The sequence below is a fragment of the Apus apus genome, chromosome 10, assembly GCF_020740795.1.
Source record: "Apus apus isolate bApuApu2 chromosome 10, bApuApu2.pri.cur, whole genome shotgun sequence".
In the NCBI taxonomy this organism is placed as follows: Eukaryota; Metazoa; Chordata; class Aves; order Apodiformes; family Apodidae; genus Apus; species Apus apus.
In genome coordinates this window covers 11,571,885-11,590,413 of record NC_067291.1, presented here as the reverse complement: position 1 = coordinate 11,590,413, position 18,529 = coordinate 11,571,885, and the positions used below count along the sequence as shown (strand labels likewise).

Genomic DNA, 18,529 nt, shown 5'->3' with positions numbered 1-18,529 from the left:
ATTTTGGTAAGTGTTAATATACTTTCAGTGTAGTGGAAATAATCACCATATGGCTGTAAGATTTGCCATCTGTCCAGAGATGCTGAAATACAATTAGTCCATGTAGTCCATTTATCAATCTATAAGTGACAGTATTCACAGTCCTGGCAACTTTGGCTGCTGACAGAATCAGTGCTATTATCGGCCTACCTGCCTGGCCTTATTAGAATCAATATGTAAATGAGATGGGGAGAAAAAATCACATCATTCAGCTGTGTCCTTCACCCTTGACAGAAAACAAAAAACGTTTATATTGGTGTAAGTGAGACTGAGGAAATGTTATGCTTTAATTTTTGTAGCACTAATTGGATTTTTATGTCTAGTAGACCTTAATTTTATAAGGCAAAGCCAGATTTACTTGCAGTCTTTCAATCAAGAAATACCAGCAGGACAGAGTATGTCACAGGGAAAAAAATATTATTAAATCCTCTCCTATTGTATTAACTTCCAAGGCACAAAAAACTAAACGTGGGAAATGTAGTCATTAGCATCATACAGGCAAGGTTTTCTTCTTTCAAAGTTTGTTGTTTTACTTCAGAAAAGTGGGAAGATAGCTTTTCAGCAAAGTGAATAGTTTTTTTAAAATAAGTTCAAGGTCTTTTTATTTTGAGATTACTGATGATCTGCTTCTATAAGGGGTCTGACTTTGGACAGTTCCTGCATGTGTAGCCCCTGGTGGGTGTCCTAGCTTGGCTGCTCAGGACTGTTAGTTCTTAAAACTTGAGTTAGATTTGTAATGGCTAATGCATATTAAAAAAAATAACCCGAACTTTTAATTTGATTTTACATATGACCCAGACACATCTTGAGTAATAGGGTTATAATAAGAACATGTGCTATGTTTTATTTACAAATATTAATACAGCCCACAGTAATTTTTGAGCCTCTGCTGACATGAGTGTCATTATTTTGATTATACCCTGTAGTTATGAAACCTGCATCACATGGAAAATGCTGGTACTTGAAATTAAATCCCACCATAGTCCACACCTCATAAAACCTGTGCCTCTCAGAGCCCACAGAGTGGGCTGCATTGGTATGCAGAAATCAGAAGTGGTGAGGGAGCAGGACTGTGGGGACCTGAAATAGTTGTCCGTTGAAGTTCAGGTATTTATAGGATAGGTTTCTCCCAGTTTTACCTCCAGATATGTGCACTTTGCTTTACTGCAGAGTTAACAGGTTGTAGCGGTTTAGTTTTGTGTTTCTACTGGTGTGGGATTTTTGTTTCATAGATGCCATGTTTTTCGTGTATAACCTGTTGGTTACTTTTCAAATTTAGCGGGTTTTCTCTCTGAAGCTCTGGAGATGACCAGAAGATCTTCGCTTTTGTAGTGGGGTTGCTGACAGTCTTTGATACCCACAACTAAATGTACGTATCTGAGATCTGTACTGTAAATCTGATGGCAACAGATGGTGTTATATTTTTAAAGATTGAAGTGAATAACGTTAGCTTCTAAGTGTTTGAAATTTCCTTTGCATTTTCAACTTCAAGCAGTAGAAATGTGTCATTCAGTGATCTTATTGGCTGCTAGGAATACATTAGTTTCAAGAACTAAGTCCCCAAGTTGCTTGGAGAGGTGCTGCCAGTGTGCTAGCAGCAACCCAAATATGCTGGTTTCTGATTCTATTAGCCTATTAAAATTGCCAGAAAATGGAAATCTGCTTTCTTGCAGGTAGTCTAATTTCAGCTGCACTGAGTGGGGAATGGTGCTGGCTTTAGCTGTGTTTGTGCCCAACACCTTGCCTTTCCCAACAGTAGCTCTGGGGTTCCAGGCTTGCACTGGAACCTCTTTGCTGCTTTTACTGTCTTTGGTGTTCTTGGTTACATTTGGTCAATTTTATCTATCTATTTATTTATTTATTTATTTGGTGTCTTCTAGAAGGAGGCTATTAGCAACAAATCTCTGTAAACATGGCAGTGCTATTGCCAGCTTGGTGCAGTTCTCAGCACAGGCAAGTTGATAAATGTACCAAAAACCCCAGGGCAGCCATTGTTTTGTATCTAATCTCTTACAAAGTAGCTTATTCTTTAATTGCTTTAAGTTTTTATATGCTTAAGTGTCATTAAAGGCATGTATCCTTGTATTAAGCCATCTGTTGGCACTCTTTTTTTCTTGCTGTGTAGTAGAGCAGTCAGGCCTGAGTGTTTTATTAGCCCAGGTGCTCTGGCAGCATCTTGGTCACAGTGTGTGCCGTGCTGGGCCCTGCCTGTGCTGCCCACAGGTGGTGGTGGCCACCAGCACAAGCAAAACCCTTTTCGTTTTCTCCTGATGTTATGGTTGGTAGAATCCCTTTATTTGATCCTGTAGGCGGTAGGTCAAAAAGACTTACACAACTTGTTCTTTAAACTGAACTGATTGTCTTTTTTTTTTCTTTTTTTTTTTTTTCCCCTTGTGTAAGTGGAAGAAAAACCTCAGGGCATCTGAATAGGGCATGGGAAAGCATATCGATAATTTCATGCATGGATTAGTGCACAAAAGTACTCCCCTCCAAGGATCTGGTTAGTTCTGTGGCATTTGCAATAATGGAGCGTTGAATCATATTATTTTGCAAGAGCGAGGCTTTGATTATGTTACTGATTAGAGTCAACTTTTCAGATTTCTTTGTGCAAAGATAACCTCATCTGTCATGCAAAATTCATGTAGCTTGGGAGGAGAAAAAAGTCCTAAACGTAGAAATGCTACTCTGGTGGAGTCAGTGGGTTTTACGTGCACAAACACACACATGGTCTTTCACTTCAGTCTTAGCTTTGTAGATACAAGTATTTTGATCATTCTGATGTTTAATCTCTTCATTTTTAAAATAAACACCAAATATCGCACAAAACCTCGAAGTATCCCTAGCCTTTTGGCACACAGAACATAGTGCAAAGGATTAATAATAACAATAAAGACTCCACTAGCATGCTAAAAGATTTCCCCTGCCGGTGTGCAAATGCAAAACAGATTACTGTCTTCCTTCATTATTGTGCTTACATTATTTTCTGCTCTTTGATAATTTCTTCCCAGTGCTAACACTAGATGTGTATGGTGTCTGATGTGGAGTGAGGAGGCACCCAGGGCTCCACAGGAGTGACAGGGGCTCCCCCAGCAAGGCCAGTACTGGGGGCTTCTGAGCAGCACTTGTGGGGCGGGGGAGGGCCCTGGGAAATGGGGCCTCTTCTTTCTGGGTGGTGCTGGAGGAACTTGGTGCAGTTCAGATCTGCACACTGGCTCCTTACTTCTTTGTAAAATAAACCAGTCAACCCCCATGTGCTGTTTTACCTGTGTCTGAGTGACACGGAGCTGTGGTTTTGTTGGGGTTCACTGAGCTGCTCCAGCAGCAGCAGAGGCCAGTATGTGCCCCTCAGGGATGAGCTGTTTCTCACATGTGGGATACCTCTGGGCTGTTCACCCCCACACACCCCACCATGAGGAGCTCCAGGGGGTCCCTCCTGCTTGAGCTCCCTACGCTGCAGCAGAGGGTCTTGCTAAGAGCTTTCCAGGGCAGCCCCCAACATGTACAATGTGAGGCTAGTGTGTGCCAGTGCTTCGTCCTTAAGAGCAGCTGCACAGGTACATTTTGGGGCAGGCACGTGGGTCTGTGAACCAGAGCTCAGGGAGTTGTCCTGAGCCTGGAGTTTCCTGGCTTTGTGTCTGGGCAGGGGTTGCTGGCACCGGGCAAGGCGCAGGGGGAGGACATGCTCTCTCTGCTGCAGACTTGTGCTCTCTACTTCAAGATTTACACTTTCAATTTACAATGGCAATCTCTGGCTGAAATATTGCAACACAAACATTGTGCCACAGAGGAGGCTGTGCTAAAAGCATTAACTCTACTGGAGCTGGGGCGAATCCAGAGGATGTAATTTTTAACCGATCCAGAGAAATAGGAAGGTTCGGGGGGGTCTGTTTATGTGCTGATGCAGCCTCATTTGTCACCAAGGGTAGGACAGGTGCTGGAGACTAACAAGAGTACAAGTGGGGTTTTTTCAGTTTAATAGGGTTTGAATTTATCCCTACACAAATGGGAGGCTGTGTCAACATTACCTGGGGTGCAAATATATAGATCCTCTTTCAATGTCTTCTCAGGAAAAATCTCTGAAGTTATCAGAGTATCACAGCCAGTTTCACACACACGTCTCAACTTGTTTTTTTTCCAATAACTAACCTTACCTATGGAGGATTAGTTCAGAGTCCACTCAGTTCCTGCCACTTGTGTATGAGTGTTTATTCACAGTGCCTTAAAAGTTTAATAGCCTTCTGGAGATAGCCCAGAAATAGTGTGAGCTTTTTCACTGCCCAAGTTAAGCCTTTTAATTTGTATTTTCACTTCACAAAGGCATAATGGCATTGTGAGATTTCACAGATGTTGCAATGATTTTCATACTGGGAGCTTTTGTCTGAAAGATTTATTCTTTTGGACTTAACTCAGCCGCAAATCAAAAATCAGCTTAATTAACATCTGTGCTTTTAACAGAAAATTAGCTAGCTAGTTTTATTTCTTAGGGTTTTTATTTTCATCTGAGTAACTGGAACTATTATGTTTCCTACAAACACAAGAAGCACTTTTGCTAATTACATTCTGTCTGTTGAAATAATAATGCCTGTAGAAGAAGAGGGCTAAATTATTATTTTTTTTACATGAATTTCCTACATTTCTGCAGGTGTGTTGATATAAAATCTAATATAAAGTGGGCACAAGAGAATCATGACTGGTTATTTGAATGAGTTGCACAACCTTGCCCTCAATTAGTGCTGCTGCCACATTCAGCACTTCTTTTCAACCTCATCATGAGGAGATTGGTCTACAAAATAGGAACATAAGCAACTGAAAGACTGAAAATAATGACTTTGAGTAAATTATATTTTAAAAATAACTTTCTTTCATGTTTTCTTCTTTTTTAGGGATGGTGTAATTTCTGTGTTACTAGCTTGGGTTTTTCAGAAGTTGTTCCCTGTACCCTCCTAAGTACCTTCAGTTCCATCCTGCAGCAAAACACCACCCAGGAGCACGGGGCTTGACTAGCAGAGAACTGGCAAAGGCAGGTGAAGTGGTGCCTGCTGTTCTTCACAGAGAGAAAGAGATGAGCAAAAAGTGCAGTTGTTCCCTCCTAATCCAGCCTATTGCTTTGGGCCACTGCTCCCATCCCTCCTGTCCTAATACCTCCCTTTCCACTTTCTGCACTGTATTGCCCAGGGTTGCTTCTCCAGCCTTCCAAGTAATTTTTGCTGTGGAAATACCTAGGTGAGGTGGACTATTTCATTGTAGGACAAACGGGATCTGCCCTGGTTTGTGGAGAGTGGCTGGCTGAGGTGTGCTGGGCAGACCCACATCCAGCTGCTGGTACTGGGCTGCAGGCAAGTTTGCAGTGCTGGAATCCTGTCCCACCTGTCTCTACACCATAAAGGAGCAGTTGTTAAAAGCACTGATAGCTTCTCTCTGGTCTGTAAGGTCTGTTAATTTTTGCAATAGTCTCTTTTGTTGAGTGGTGAATATTTAGCTGCTGATTTAGCCTTTTAAATTGACATAGTAAAAACTTGCCTGGGTGGAAGATCTGGTATAAAACTGCCCTGCAATGGTAGTGATAACAAAGCTACAGAGAGGAAATGAGGCAATTTAATTTTATTTCCAGGCTTGCTACTGGCTGCTATCCTGGGATTCCATCTCGCTCTTGATGGCTGTTTCCTCAGGTGTAAAATGGAGCCATTACCCACTTGCTCACTTCACACTGAGTTTTGCACCCTTGCAAGTTGAAACAGGCTCTTCCTTTCTGCTGGTTGTGTGTGCTGGCAGCCAGCACCCAAACCTGCCTGTTGCAGCTGATGAGATCTGACTGACCTGGATTAATTAGCATACGCCAATTCAGGAAGGGAGCAGGCAACCTGCACATCTCCCAACTCTGTGTATTGCCCGTGCTGATGGGGCCCAGCCTGCTGTCCTGGTCCTTGTCCCCAGCCATGGAAGAGGCAGAGATGGACACTGAGGTTACAGTATCTCAGGGAACTGGGCTGAGACAGCTGAGTTGGCTTTGTTTGTTGTGGTGAGTGTAAGGGGGATGTACTTGTCCTGGCTGGAGCGAGGCAAGGTCAGGTCCTCCAACTTCATCCTCGGTCATCATTAAGAAGCTAATTCATACAGTTTTACACTACCTGAAAAGACTCGATCCAAGATGGAACAGGCCTTCCATATGTAGAACTAACAGGCTGGAGGATAGTGAGCTCCCTTTTGCTTAGAGCAAAGGTTAATTTCGTGTATAAACTCTACGCAGTGTGCTAATTATCACATGCGACACCTCGAACTGTAACTTCTCCCCACAGCAGTTATATCCTTCATCAGAGGCCTGCATTTACTTTACTTGGATTTTGATGTTTTGGGGAGAGGGCTTGGTTGTTTTAGAGTTTGAGGTGTGGATGTATGAACAAGTGAGTAGTGTTACAGGGAGATGAAATAATAGTTTCACAGGTAATTTTTAAGCATCGTTACTTGCCAGCACTTTGATCAAAATGAGTATTTCAAATAGGAGAAAAATCTCCATCCATGAGCTCAGGGGCCATCATGCATCAGGAACATCTAGAAAGGCAAGGCAGCAGGAGCTTGGCAGGGCAGCTGCACACCCCGAGGCTTGAGGACCCCCAGTGCAAGCTCTGCTGCTGCTGGTGAGGGGGGACATTCAGTGACTTCTGGGGTTGTGGAGGAGAGACTGGTAAGCTTGCCACTTTCAAAAGTGTAGAATGTAATAATTCGGTTTCCTTTGGGACCAAAGGTACAGGTTTGCCTTGCTAATATGCTCTTAGACTTTGGAGCAGTGCATGCATTTTTGAGATGTCAGAGGCACAGATGATGCTCAGTGGCTTTGGGAGCTGGCGTTGCTGTCATCCCGCTCTCCCACAGGAGGAGAGGTCAGCTGCCAGGTGGGAGAGTTGTGTGTAAAAATAGGAACAGCACTCCTGTTTTTAGCAACATTGCTTATTTTTTAATTATCTTCAATAAATACGAATGGCACTCCAAATTACGTGATGTGTGAAGATACACAGAGGATTAGGGTTTTTATTGCACTGTCAGGCAGTAGTAGCGATGCTCAAACCAAATAACTGTTGACACCAAGTTTATCATTTTGCATTTAGCAAATAAAATTTTTTATATCATGGTCAGAGATGTGGGGTACATCACAATGTAGGATTTTGCATTTGTACCTATTCTTCTTTCTTGAAAGATCATTATCTAATACTTGTTATAGCAAACCATTGCGGATCTGCTGGCGCTGTCAGGTAGCATAAACCTCAGTGTGTGCATGACACTGGCCCGTAGCAGGAAGCATCATGTTCCAAAAACTCTAGGCTGACACACTGTCTGCAGGCATGTACATCCTCTGCCAAATGGCAGCTGCATGAGGATGTATTCTTTTAAAAAAAAAAAAATTATTCCAATTGGTAAATCAGACTGTTAGTGCAAAGCTGTCTAGTACTCGTGTGGGGAGAGCACAACTAATTCTGTTCTGTAAACTAGAAATCCTCTTCAAGACAACAGATCTGTTGAAGTTTTCTAAAGTGATCTGTTAAAAGTTTTAGCAAAATGTGCAAATAGTGGTTTTGCCCCTGGTGGAGTACCAGAGCTCCTGTCACAAATACATTTGGTGTTCCAGATCCTACAAGTAAAGGAGCTGCTTTGCTCTGTTTATTGCTCCGTCAGTGCTGTGCCCACCAATGGATACTTGGCACATTTAAAAGACCTTGGGCTCTCCAGGTGGTCCCATGTGTGGCTGGGGTCCTTGGTCTGGGCTCTCCCAGGTGCCAACTGACCACCCCATCAGGTCTCACCGTGCCACAGCTCCATCCCAATGTCCCACAGCCCTTACAGCGCTGGCTACCAGTCAGCAGAGTCTTTACAGCTGAAGTGATTTAAGTCACTGGTTATGCTCAGGATTCGAATGATAAACAAGGAACTTGCAGTTAAGTAATTTGAACTTTTCCTGAGTGAGAGCTCATTCCTGTTGATTAGGAAGGGTAATACAAAACACGTCTTGCAGCTATGCTCACACTTGTAAAATTTGGCACGGTTATATATTAACCAGAAAGTGATACTGTATCTCACAAAGCTATGCGTGCAGTTAGTTAGCTCCAGAGTATTTATTCCTGCTTTTAAATTCTTCAGAAAAGGTTAATGACATATTTCTACCTTAATGGTGACTGAGTGCTTTTTACTTTAGACTTGTCTCACATGACACAAGGATGGAAATTAAAAGTAATCTAAAATACGTTAAACCATGACTTGAAAATTATTGCAATAATGTTTATAAAACATGCTAGCCATGTTTAATAATAAAAAAGCTTATCAAAGTGCGTTTTCTTTCTTAATCTGCATGATTTAAAAAAACTAATAGCTATAAATTAAGTCTCCGTTTGATACATTTCAATCAGCTTTACTCTAAACAGTGGATGTTACTGTCAAATTGATTTTTAAACATATTTCTTTTTAAAGAGTATTTAATCAATTATTAACCACTTTGGTTAAAATTCATGAGATTTCAAACATTAATAAATTCTCTTTGCCTTCTGATTTACAAGCCTGCAGCCTGGCTTGGCTGGCTGCTCCCTGCCCCCCCCAGGCAAAGTGACAGTGTCACATAAGGACCAGCCTACAGGGGCTCAGCCATCAAACAAAGCAGGGTATACCATGGAAATTTCAAGTTAGTATTGCTCTTGTTTTAAGCCTAAGACTTGATAAATCTCTGTTAAAATGAAAAGAAATCCTGAAAAATGAAGTAATTCCTCTGATGGTAAAGTGCTTTCTTTAATGTCAGATGTTGCAAGTGAGAAACACAATCCTTCTCAATTTGGAGCTCTGTAAGGCTGTGGCAAGCCTTGTAAAAGTGTCTAATTCAGCATTTAATTAAAAAATGTAGTGCCACAGTTTAATTATTGCCTGTGTGTGCTTCACTGGTCAAAGAAGTTTGGGAAGCAGTGAAGGAGGGTATATCCCCATGAGAAAGCTGCACCACTGGAGTTTGTCAATGCAGTTGGCTTTGCAGACCTGCAGTGGTGGGAAGGGAAGCAGGGCAGAGAGCAGCCAGCTGACCCTTCCAAATTTGAGTCCTGATCAAAGATCAGCAGCTCACTTATCTTGAATGAGTTAATGCTTAAGTTTATACATAGCATTTTATTAAAAATAAAAAAAATCAACTATACACTGTCACTGTGAGGGATCAGGCTGCTGTTTGCACCTAGGAAGACAAAATGCACTTTTGTTGTGTTTCATAGTCATGAGGATTAGAAATGTAGTCTGGTTTGCCTTTTTAATGAAAGCCCCACATGAATGGATAGATGGCTACCTCAAGCCCTGAGCTTCCACTAATTTATCCGCTTGGATGCATGAGTACAGCTTCTGTTGACAACAGTAGTTGCTACAAGACTCCTGAAAAAGTGGAGATAGTTTTTTCCCCTTTATTCTACTTTTTTTAATCTCCAGGTTTACTTTATTCTTACTGCTTCTGCTGCAGAGAGGCCAGGCATAGTTTTAGCGCTGTTTTCTGGCATTGCTAAGATGAGTTAAGAGAGTTCAAGTTGTTTGTGGAATAGGTTTGTATGGAGGAAACTTCTGAAAGTTTAGACTGCAAGATACAGGTCATATCGCCATTAGTAAAAACAATTATTAGTAGAATCCGCTAAAAATATAGAACTAAGTAAAAGGTGAAATAAATTCAAAATTATTCTTCACTCAGGAAAAGTCTATATTTTTTAGAGTGAAAGAGTAAGCAGCTTGGGGGAAACTTCCCTACCCTGCATTCCTTATTGCAAACAAACTCCATGACCTTTGTGGTTGTTACTGCTAACCTTGTGTAATGGATGATGAAAATGTTTTTTAAATGTTACAGAGACCTTCCCCTTCTCTCCTCCCAGCTGAAGGCCGCATCGTTTTTAGCGTGTGATATTAGAGTCGGGTTCAGTGAGTTGCTGATAAGGAAGAGCTGAACCAAATGCTACTCTTTCACAGCTGTAATATGACAGTCCTGTTGTAATTTCAGTTTTACAGGGATCAGCACAGCTGTCCATGCAAAAACCTGCATGGCAGCCCCTGGAGAATGTGAAACTTTGCATGTGTCTTGAAAGGTGAAAACAATTATTTCCTTTTTGCTCTCTTGAGGCCTTGCTGGGCTTTTCAAGCTCACTGCATCTTTCCTGAGCTAATTCTACACTTAAATTGCTTAGTCTGTTTGATATTTGTAACTTTACTCCCCTTGATTTTAACTTAACTGCAATGGTCTAGGTCATGTGTGATGTTTGATATGTACCTAGGTGCAGTACCTGAAGTTATTCTGTTCTAATATTCACATTCAGGTATATATACAGGGAGATGAAGATTACAGAAATCATATTAAAAACATAGTTCCAAAACTATGGGACTATAAGTAATAGAAAATATTTATGTGGATACAAAAGAACAGCATATGAGAGTGAGAGATATCCCTGGTCTTTCACCTACCTCTTTTCATTTGCATTGTGTAAATTTCAGCCTGGCAGCCTTTTCAGTTTCCATGTGATTTTTGAGTGGTAACTCTATTGTACTACAATTGTTTTTGTATCCTGTCATAATTCTGTCAAGTGGAACTATTCATGATACAGTGTTATATTTTGTGTGTGATAAGAGTATATTGAGTGGTGCACTTAATATAGGCGATTATATGCTGCAGGTTTTAAGAACTGAAAGCATAAAAAATTATACAAAAGTACAGTAGAGCTTCATTTGCATGTTACTTCTACCTCTGAACTTGGATTAAAGGTATAGTTGGAAGTGGATCTAGTTTTATGGTCTTTAAGTAAGTCCTAGTTCTGGTCTTCAACCTAAATGACTTTGTATGTATCACATTTTGTTCTTTTAGTCCTGCGTCTTCTCTGCTTTTACATGTGATTTGCATTGTCAATGGTAAAATGAAACCCCTCCACTGTGTGCACAATGTTCTTGATGAGAAAAAGCATCTAAAGAGGGCTGGTGAAAAGGAACTGGGTGCCAGGGGCAGTACCTCATGCCCTGAGAGCTGAAGTGAAAGACAGTATATATTGACAGAGGGTTTTGGTTGTGTTTCTTTTTCCCCTTGCTCCCCAGGATGATTGACTGGTTTTGCATCTGATTAAGTTTTCATGCACATCCACAGAACAGTGGGATTCTAAGGATAGAGATTAACATTTCAGTAATTATATCATGCTGGGAGGCTGTTGGAGTCCTTGGTGCATCCACAGAGGAACCCTGGCTGTAGCTGGTGGTTCACTGGAATGTGTGGCAGTGGGGGACTTGGTGTTGCTTTTGGCAAAATAGGCAGATTTGGAAAGAAAGGAAGAATGCATGTGAGTGTCTTTTCTTGGAAATTAATAATTTGAGGAAAAGGTGGGTACCAAGTTGGTGTAACATGGGGAGAAAAAGCCAGTTCCTTCCTGCACTACAGCAATAACTTTAGGGCACTGAATGTCACTCAGTGGTGCTAAGGAGAGGTACTTAAGGCTGGATCGTGGCTCGGCAGCATCTCTGCTCTGCCTTTTCACTTGGGGGATTGCCAGGCACTCTCTGTCTTGTGCTTTCAAGAAGCCTGGTCAAGGCTGGGCTTCTGGGACATTTCATCTTCCGCAGACTCATGCATCCATTTCTCCTGTCCCTCCCTATTCCAGAGAACAGCCCATCTTCACCACCAGAGCCCATGTCTTCCAAATTGACCCCAGCACGAAGAAGAACTGGGTTCCCGCAAGCAAGCAGGCTGTAACTGTTTCCTACTTCTATGACAGCACGAGAAACAGCTATCGGATTATCAGTGTGGATGGAGCCAAGGTAGGAGGCTGGTGGTACCTCGGTGTGTTTACTGGGTGGAGAGGATCGTGGCTGGCATCCCTGGCTGAAGGTAGACGTAGATGGGCTACGTTAAGCACTTAAGTTCATACTCACTTTTTAAATATAATCCATTACAGACATTTGTAGTGATAATTGGAAAAACACGACACCCAGAGAATTATTTTGCCAAACTTAATTGGTTTTATCTCTGACCAGTTTGACTTCCCAAACTTAATGAGCCAAGAGTTTTAAATGTCCAAATTGAGTCTGTAGTGCAGGATCTGCAACCACCACCTGTTCTAGGTAGATAAGGCTGAGGCCTTTTTGGTGACAAAAATGTTCTTGCTGAAGGGAATGAGAAGACAGTATGTGCAGACTAGAGCTTTTAATGTAAATGCCAACTGCGTCTTCACTTTCACCTGGTTGAACTGTTTGCAGTTTAGCGCTTAATTTTCTTCAGCTTTCACTCTGGAGTTCATCAGCCTTAGGTGACAAATTAGGCATTAAGACTTCCCCCCCTCACTCTTTTTTATTTATTTTGTTTTGCATTACCAGATAATGAAGTATGTCCTGTAAGAATCCAAATCAGTTGGACTGAATGGGTTGTTCAGACAACTGGTTTAATGACATACTAGATTTATCCCTCTGTTTAGTTCCTCCGAAGTAACTTGTGACGTGACTGGTTTCCCTTAGCAAACCCCAGTCAGAGGGATAAGTTAAAACATTTCACTCATGTACAGAAATTGCCTGTCATTTTTGCCAAAGCACAAACCACAGGGTAATGAGACAAGTTTACAGCTTGTTTATCTGTGTTCCTGTTTGGATGAGGAAGCTGAAATATTGCTGTCCTGGGAGAGAGAGATCGCAGAAATCATCCCTTAATAAAGCTTTTCTATTTGTCATGCCTATTTCACATGCTTGTTTTTCCAAACACCTCCTGTGCTATATTTGGTTGTATATTGGCTTATAAATCAGACATACTGCTTGCTTAAATTGATGGTAATGTTTCATTGACATGGGTACAGCATTAATATATCACCATCACTGCACTGTTTGTGCTGACGTGTTCATTTCCAGACACACCAGCGAACTGCCCCAGCTGTCCTGGTTTGCAGCCAGCAAACACCTGCAACTCGCTGGGGAGGGCTGAGCCCCCCAAAATTTACTTACACCCCACAGATAATCCTGCTTGGACAAAGCTGGTGCTGGTGGTAGTGGGCTGTTGGCTTTACAAACCCTGGCAAGCATGAATTCCAAGCCAAAACTGCTGTACTCACAGGAGTGGGTCGCTTGATTTGTGGATGTGCATGCATGCGTTAAGACCAATTAATGAAAATAAAGTAATTACTGTATGTGGCAGGAACAGTGTATGCCTGCAGCCAGAGGTCCTGCCCAGAACAGCAAAGTGCGTGCTGAGAATGAGATAGGCATCCAAGCTTTGCTTTGTAATCTGCCCAAAAGATGTTCAGAACCACCCCCTGTTTAACATGTCCCAGAAGAAGGAGAGCTTTCCATGATTAAAACTCTCCCCCAGGGCTTCCCGTGCAAGAATCAATTGCTGGCCACATGAATTATTGACCCTTTGCTAATTAAGGAACAGGTTGAGAAGAGATGCTGCGTTCACACTTGCCTCTGGAGAGTTCCCAGTTACCCTGCCTGTCTGTTTTAAGAGTGATGATTTGGAAAAATAAGAGTGTTTATACCCAAATAAGTTAAAAGATGCTTTCCCTCCTCAAACAACTATTGTTTAGTGTTTTGACCTAGTTTTCTACCCAAAAATGAAACTGGATAGGACTGTGAGGAAGAATATAAACAACATGGGTTGGTGTTGACCTGCTTTCTGTACATCTCACTTACTAGAATAAAGTCCTCCATGTGTTGGCAAATACCAGATGGATTAGCATCAAGGTATCACTGCTGACAGAAGTTCTCTGTTATAAAGACAAAAAAGCTGAATCTCAAGTAAAGTAAGGGACTTGACCCTACAAGGAAGGTGGTGATGAAGGACATGTATCTCTTACAAGTCTCCATCCTTGTCTGAAATGCAAAGAGGCTGTTCTAACCCTTTATTTTAGACAAACATTTATGATGCACATTGGCTTGTGGAGAAATATTTCTTTAATCCAACTTGTATGTGGGATTAATTCTGGGGGTTTTTTACCTTATGTTGATGTAATGCAGTAGCATTAAAAATATTTTAAATAATGTAGAGCATTTCACTTAAACATTGTTTGTTACCCAGTTGCACAAACTTTACTATACTTCTGGCATTCCCTGTATCCCTCTGGGCAGTGTGTTGAACTGCAGGTGTGTGGAGCAATGTAGGGCTGCTGAAACCCATCAGCCCTGCTGCTGTGCAGAACACCTGAGGAGCATCCATTTCCTGCTCACACACCACCACCCCATGGGCTGTGACTCTGCACGAGTGGCTTCCACAGGCAGCTTGCTGCTGTCACTGAAGGTCTGGACCCTCCGCAGTCCCCTGACCTTCAGCCCCATCCTCTCTTCTCCCAGCAGGCACAGCCTGTCCCCTTCCCCTTCCTATCCCTTGTCCCCAGATCCCCAGGGCACAGAAAGTGCTTCAGGGCAAAGGGGAACAGGAAGATTTAGGAGTGGCTGGAGACCCTAGATCCGAAACAGTTTGTACCGCTTTAATTTCTTGTGTTTGCAAAGCTAGAAGAGAATGGGTGTTACAATTTCTGGGTCTTTCACAGAAAAACAGATGCTGTGTACAGTAGCTTACAATTTATAGCAGAAGATTTCAGAGATACCACACAAGTATGGACTGGATGATCTTAACCAAGATACTGTTACCAAACAAGGGAATGGATTAGTGTATCTCTTAATTACATTATAATTTACTTGTATGTTGTTGAAAAAGTAATTTTGTCATGATGTTTTAAGAAGTTTCTAGCCAGAGGCTGTTTAAACTGCAGCATGATGAATGCTGGAGGAAATGATACAGTAAAATGCCAGGGCACACACTGATTTGGAGTTAATGAGGCAGCCAAGAGACTTCACCATATGAAAGTGCCCAGTGTTGTGGGCAAAAGTCAACCCTGTTGCAAAATGAAAACAATATATTTATATAGCAGGGAGAGCATGAACTCGTATATGCCCAGTTGCTGTGTAGTGTGTTGGAAAAGCCACACACAGCGCTCCTCATTAGACGTGACCTACATTATTATTATTGTTATTATTGTTATTATTATTATTGTTATTATTGTTTTTTATTATTATTATTAATAATATTATTTAGAGGTGAAAAGATAGTTCGAAAGCATAAAATTTACTCAGACTGATATCCTCTGTTATCCTCTGGAATAATGCATGGTAGTGCCCTGTTTGGTGGGTCTGTGTATTTTTTTTATAAATTGTAAATACCTGCTCTCCAAACAATATAGAAAAGGGGGAAAAGATGAGAAACTTGTTTCTGTATAGAATTTGAGAAGGAAATAAAATCCCTCAGAAACAAGCTTCTTGTCCTCATTTTCAAATGTTCAGATGTTACATTTCTACAGAACCTGTGATTGCAACAGCAGTATTTTTGTCTTTTGAGAAATAAAGAACATAAAGCTGTCTTAAAAATTAATAGCCAGCAACAAAGTGTATAGTGAGATGTTCTGAGACAGCAGCAGCAAAGTGACACAGCAGAAGTCCTCTCAGATGCCAGTCTTTAGTTGTCTCTGTGAGATGCTTAAACAGATGGCTAGAAAAAATTAAGGTTTGGGTTAAAAAGATGAATAAGAGTAATTTTGGTAATACATGGTACAGAAACAAAGACTTTGTGTTTCAGAGAGGAAAAAAAAAATTGGCTGACACTCATTCCCAGTTGCTAGATCAATTAAAAGAGTTTATTACGTGCCAGTTACTTTGAATATTGAAGATCAACAGCTGAGTGTAAACATGTGAAATTACTGAAGAGTGAACTAGAAAAAATGCTGTGCTGGGAAAGCAAAAGCAGTAGGTCTGTTTCTGAAGTAAATTGCAACTAGTAAGAATATGGGCCAAATTTTGCCAATCAGTATTCACATAATGTTCCCCAAAGTGAATACAGTTCATTGCATAGTATGATGAGGCTGTTTGATTAAGGGACATATATGCCCTTACCATGGGACCTGTCAGTGAGTGTCACAGCAAGAACGGACAGTGTGATTTGCAGAGCAGAAAGAAGTTGGCAGGGACAGAGCCCCTGCAGCGTGTGGGAGCAGATATTTAGGGAGGTAGGAAAGGGTGATATGTAAATCTGCTACTCTTTGATTTATTTCTGGCTTTCTCAGTTCCTGTAACAGTCCTAATTGCTACCTAATTTAATAGCTGCCCACCTCTTTCTGACCACGCTTTTTTTGTTCACACTATTTGAGGCAGGCATCCTCAGCACACAGGGAGGAAATTCAGAGATCTTGCAGTGCTGTGCTCAGAGACACAAAACAAATCATTTTCTTTGCCCATGGAAATGGAATTATTTTAAGACAGGGTTGGTAAAAATATCCTGAAGGATTTTATCAAAAGGCAACTCTTAGATTTAAGAAGCTTTCCTTTCACAGGAAAAGAAATTGCAGGGTATGGCAGCATGGATTAAATTCCTTCATTTGGCTAGCTCTTTATGTTCTTTTTTTTCTTTTCTTTAATTGATGTAAATTAAGCCATTAAACCAGTAGCAACCCTTTCTTAGGAAAAACCTACCAACTAATTTAGATACTGCAAAATTTTTGGCACTGAACTAAAAAAGGCTTCTGGCAATGCATACCTCGCCAGGGGCCTGCGTTGGTGTGGCAGCATTTAACTGTGCCTCTAAGACCTCATGGATCTGATTTGCAATAATGTGTAGCAGAAGCCATCACAACACAACATTGCCTTCCCTCTTGGCATGCAGAGTATCCATGTGTGTTCACCTGACCCCATGCTTCATGAATTAGGTGGATAGCCAAGGATAATGGGATGTAAAAGTACATGAAAACTGACCTTATGAAGTGGCGTGATGCCATTTCTTTTAATGTGCATAGAGAAATCCTGAATTGCATGCTTATGATTTCAAAAGGTGTGAGTAAGCACATATGTGTGTTGTGTCAAAGGGATGGAGATTCTTTTATTCCCAGTTCTGCCTGCCCTAGTTTCATTTATTGCCATGGCTGGCTGGGTGTGCTGTGTACATCCCAGAGGAGTGTGGTGCTGCTGGGGTCCGAGCCGGCTGCCCTGTGCCTGCTGACATGCTCAGCAGCCCTGCTCCTCATCCTGCAGATTTCTTTTCTCACTGTAGCACTGGCAGGACTGTGATTTCCAGAGAGCCTCTCTTGGTAAAATCTGATTAAATTAGCAGAAAATGTTTTTAGTTCTAGTTTCTCAAACCTTTTTTCACTGCTGGGTAACTGAGATGGATAGTTGTTTTTTTTCAAAACTTTTTTCTGCCCTACTCTTTTTTTGCTCTTTGCACCATTTCTGTCAGGCTAGCTGGGAAATCCCTTCTCTTCTGGTTGTTCTAGAGAGTGCCAGCCATAAAACAGGGTGAAGCATGAGCTCAATATAGATGAAAAGGACCTTTCATCAAAAAGGCAGCATGTGATGTGTTACTGTTTGAAGAGCTCTAGAGACATCCCAACTGGTAAGCTGGTGGAAAGGTGACCAGGTTTTGACCTCTGGAGGTCCAAGTTGATTGATCCATTATTCCTGCATTCTTGGCCACACCTGTCCACAAAATAAACACTCATGTGCCCTAAGAAAGATTTCCAGTTCTGATCTAAGTGATTACTATAATACAGAGATTGTAACATATTTGATCACCTTCATCTAATCTTTATCATAGTATGTTAAGTATTTGATGAACTATTGGAGCTGGTTTCAACATGGCTGCTAGCACTGGAGATATTACTGGAGCCATAAAAGAGTAATTCCAACAGATGGAACTAAGTAATCCCCTACATAAAAGGAATAACGTCTTTTGAATACAAAAATAAGAAACAAAATACAATGTTAATGCATAATTCTGCTCTCCAGTGTACTTAGTTTGTGTGTATGTTATAATAAACCTCTCATTGTTTTTATGTTAGCACAGTAACTATTAAGTAAAACCATTTTTTATATATACATGATATGAGATGAGAACTTCAGTGTTGAGACAGAGCAACTAGAATAATACCTGTATACTTAACTTCTGAGAATCCATATTAGAACCTTTAAAATAATGTGTTGCCATTTAATTCACTCACATCAGATGACTTTGCTTTGTGAGGCAGCTGCACTGTGGACTTTTCTTGGTTCAGATTTCTAAGCCTGTGCTGGAGAATGATGCTCATCTGCTGGAGACATGTTCTACTACCAATTGTGCTAAAGAAAGTCCTTTGTAAAATATACCTGAAGAGTCTCTAGCTGTTATTTGCAGTCTCTTTGGGGCTTGTTGTTGCTGTAAGTAATGAAGCTGGATTGGGTTGCTCTCTGAGAGACAGCTGTTCCTTTCACAGCAAAGTTCTTCTTCATTTTGTATGATGAACGATTAAGGGCAGGAGAACATCTTCCCTGCCCTGAGACGTAGCACGCTGGTCTAACCTAAGCTGGAATTGGTCTCTCTCAGAGAGTGAAACATATTGCAATCAATAATTAATGTTTTTACTGTGTTGGTTTTAATAGCTATTTCCTGATTTCATTTGAAGATGTTGTGATGAATGCAACTCCCTGATTTTTATCATGGCTTTGAATGATT

At 41.2% G+C, this 18,529-nt stretch overlaps 1 protein-coding gene across 2 annotated transcripts in view; it reads left to right on the top strand.

Annotated features, from left to right (window-relative positions):
* HOMER2 (homer scaffold protein 2) overlaps positions 1-18,529 on the top strand; it is a 73,759-nt gene that overhangs the window by 11,379 nt on the left and 43,851 nt on the right. For both annotated transcript variants that reach the window (XM_051628103.1, XM_051628102.1), the window contains exon 2: positions 11,676-11,832. In XM_051628103.1, coding sequence (XP_051484063.1) covers positions 11,676-11,832 — 157 coding nt within the window. The remainder of the gene's footprint in view (positions 1-11,675; positions 11,833-18,529) is intronic.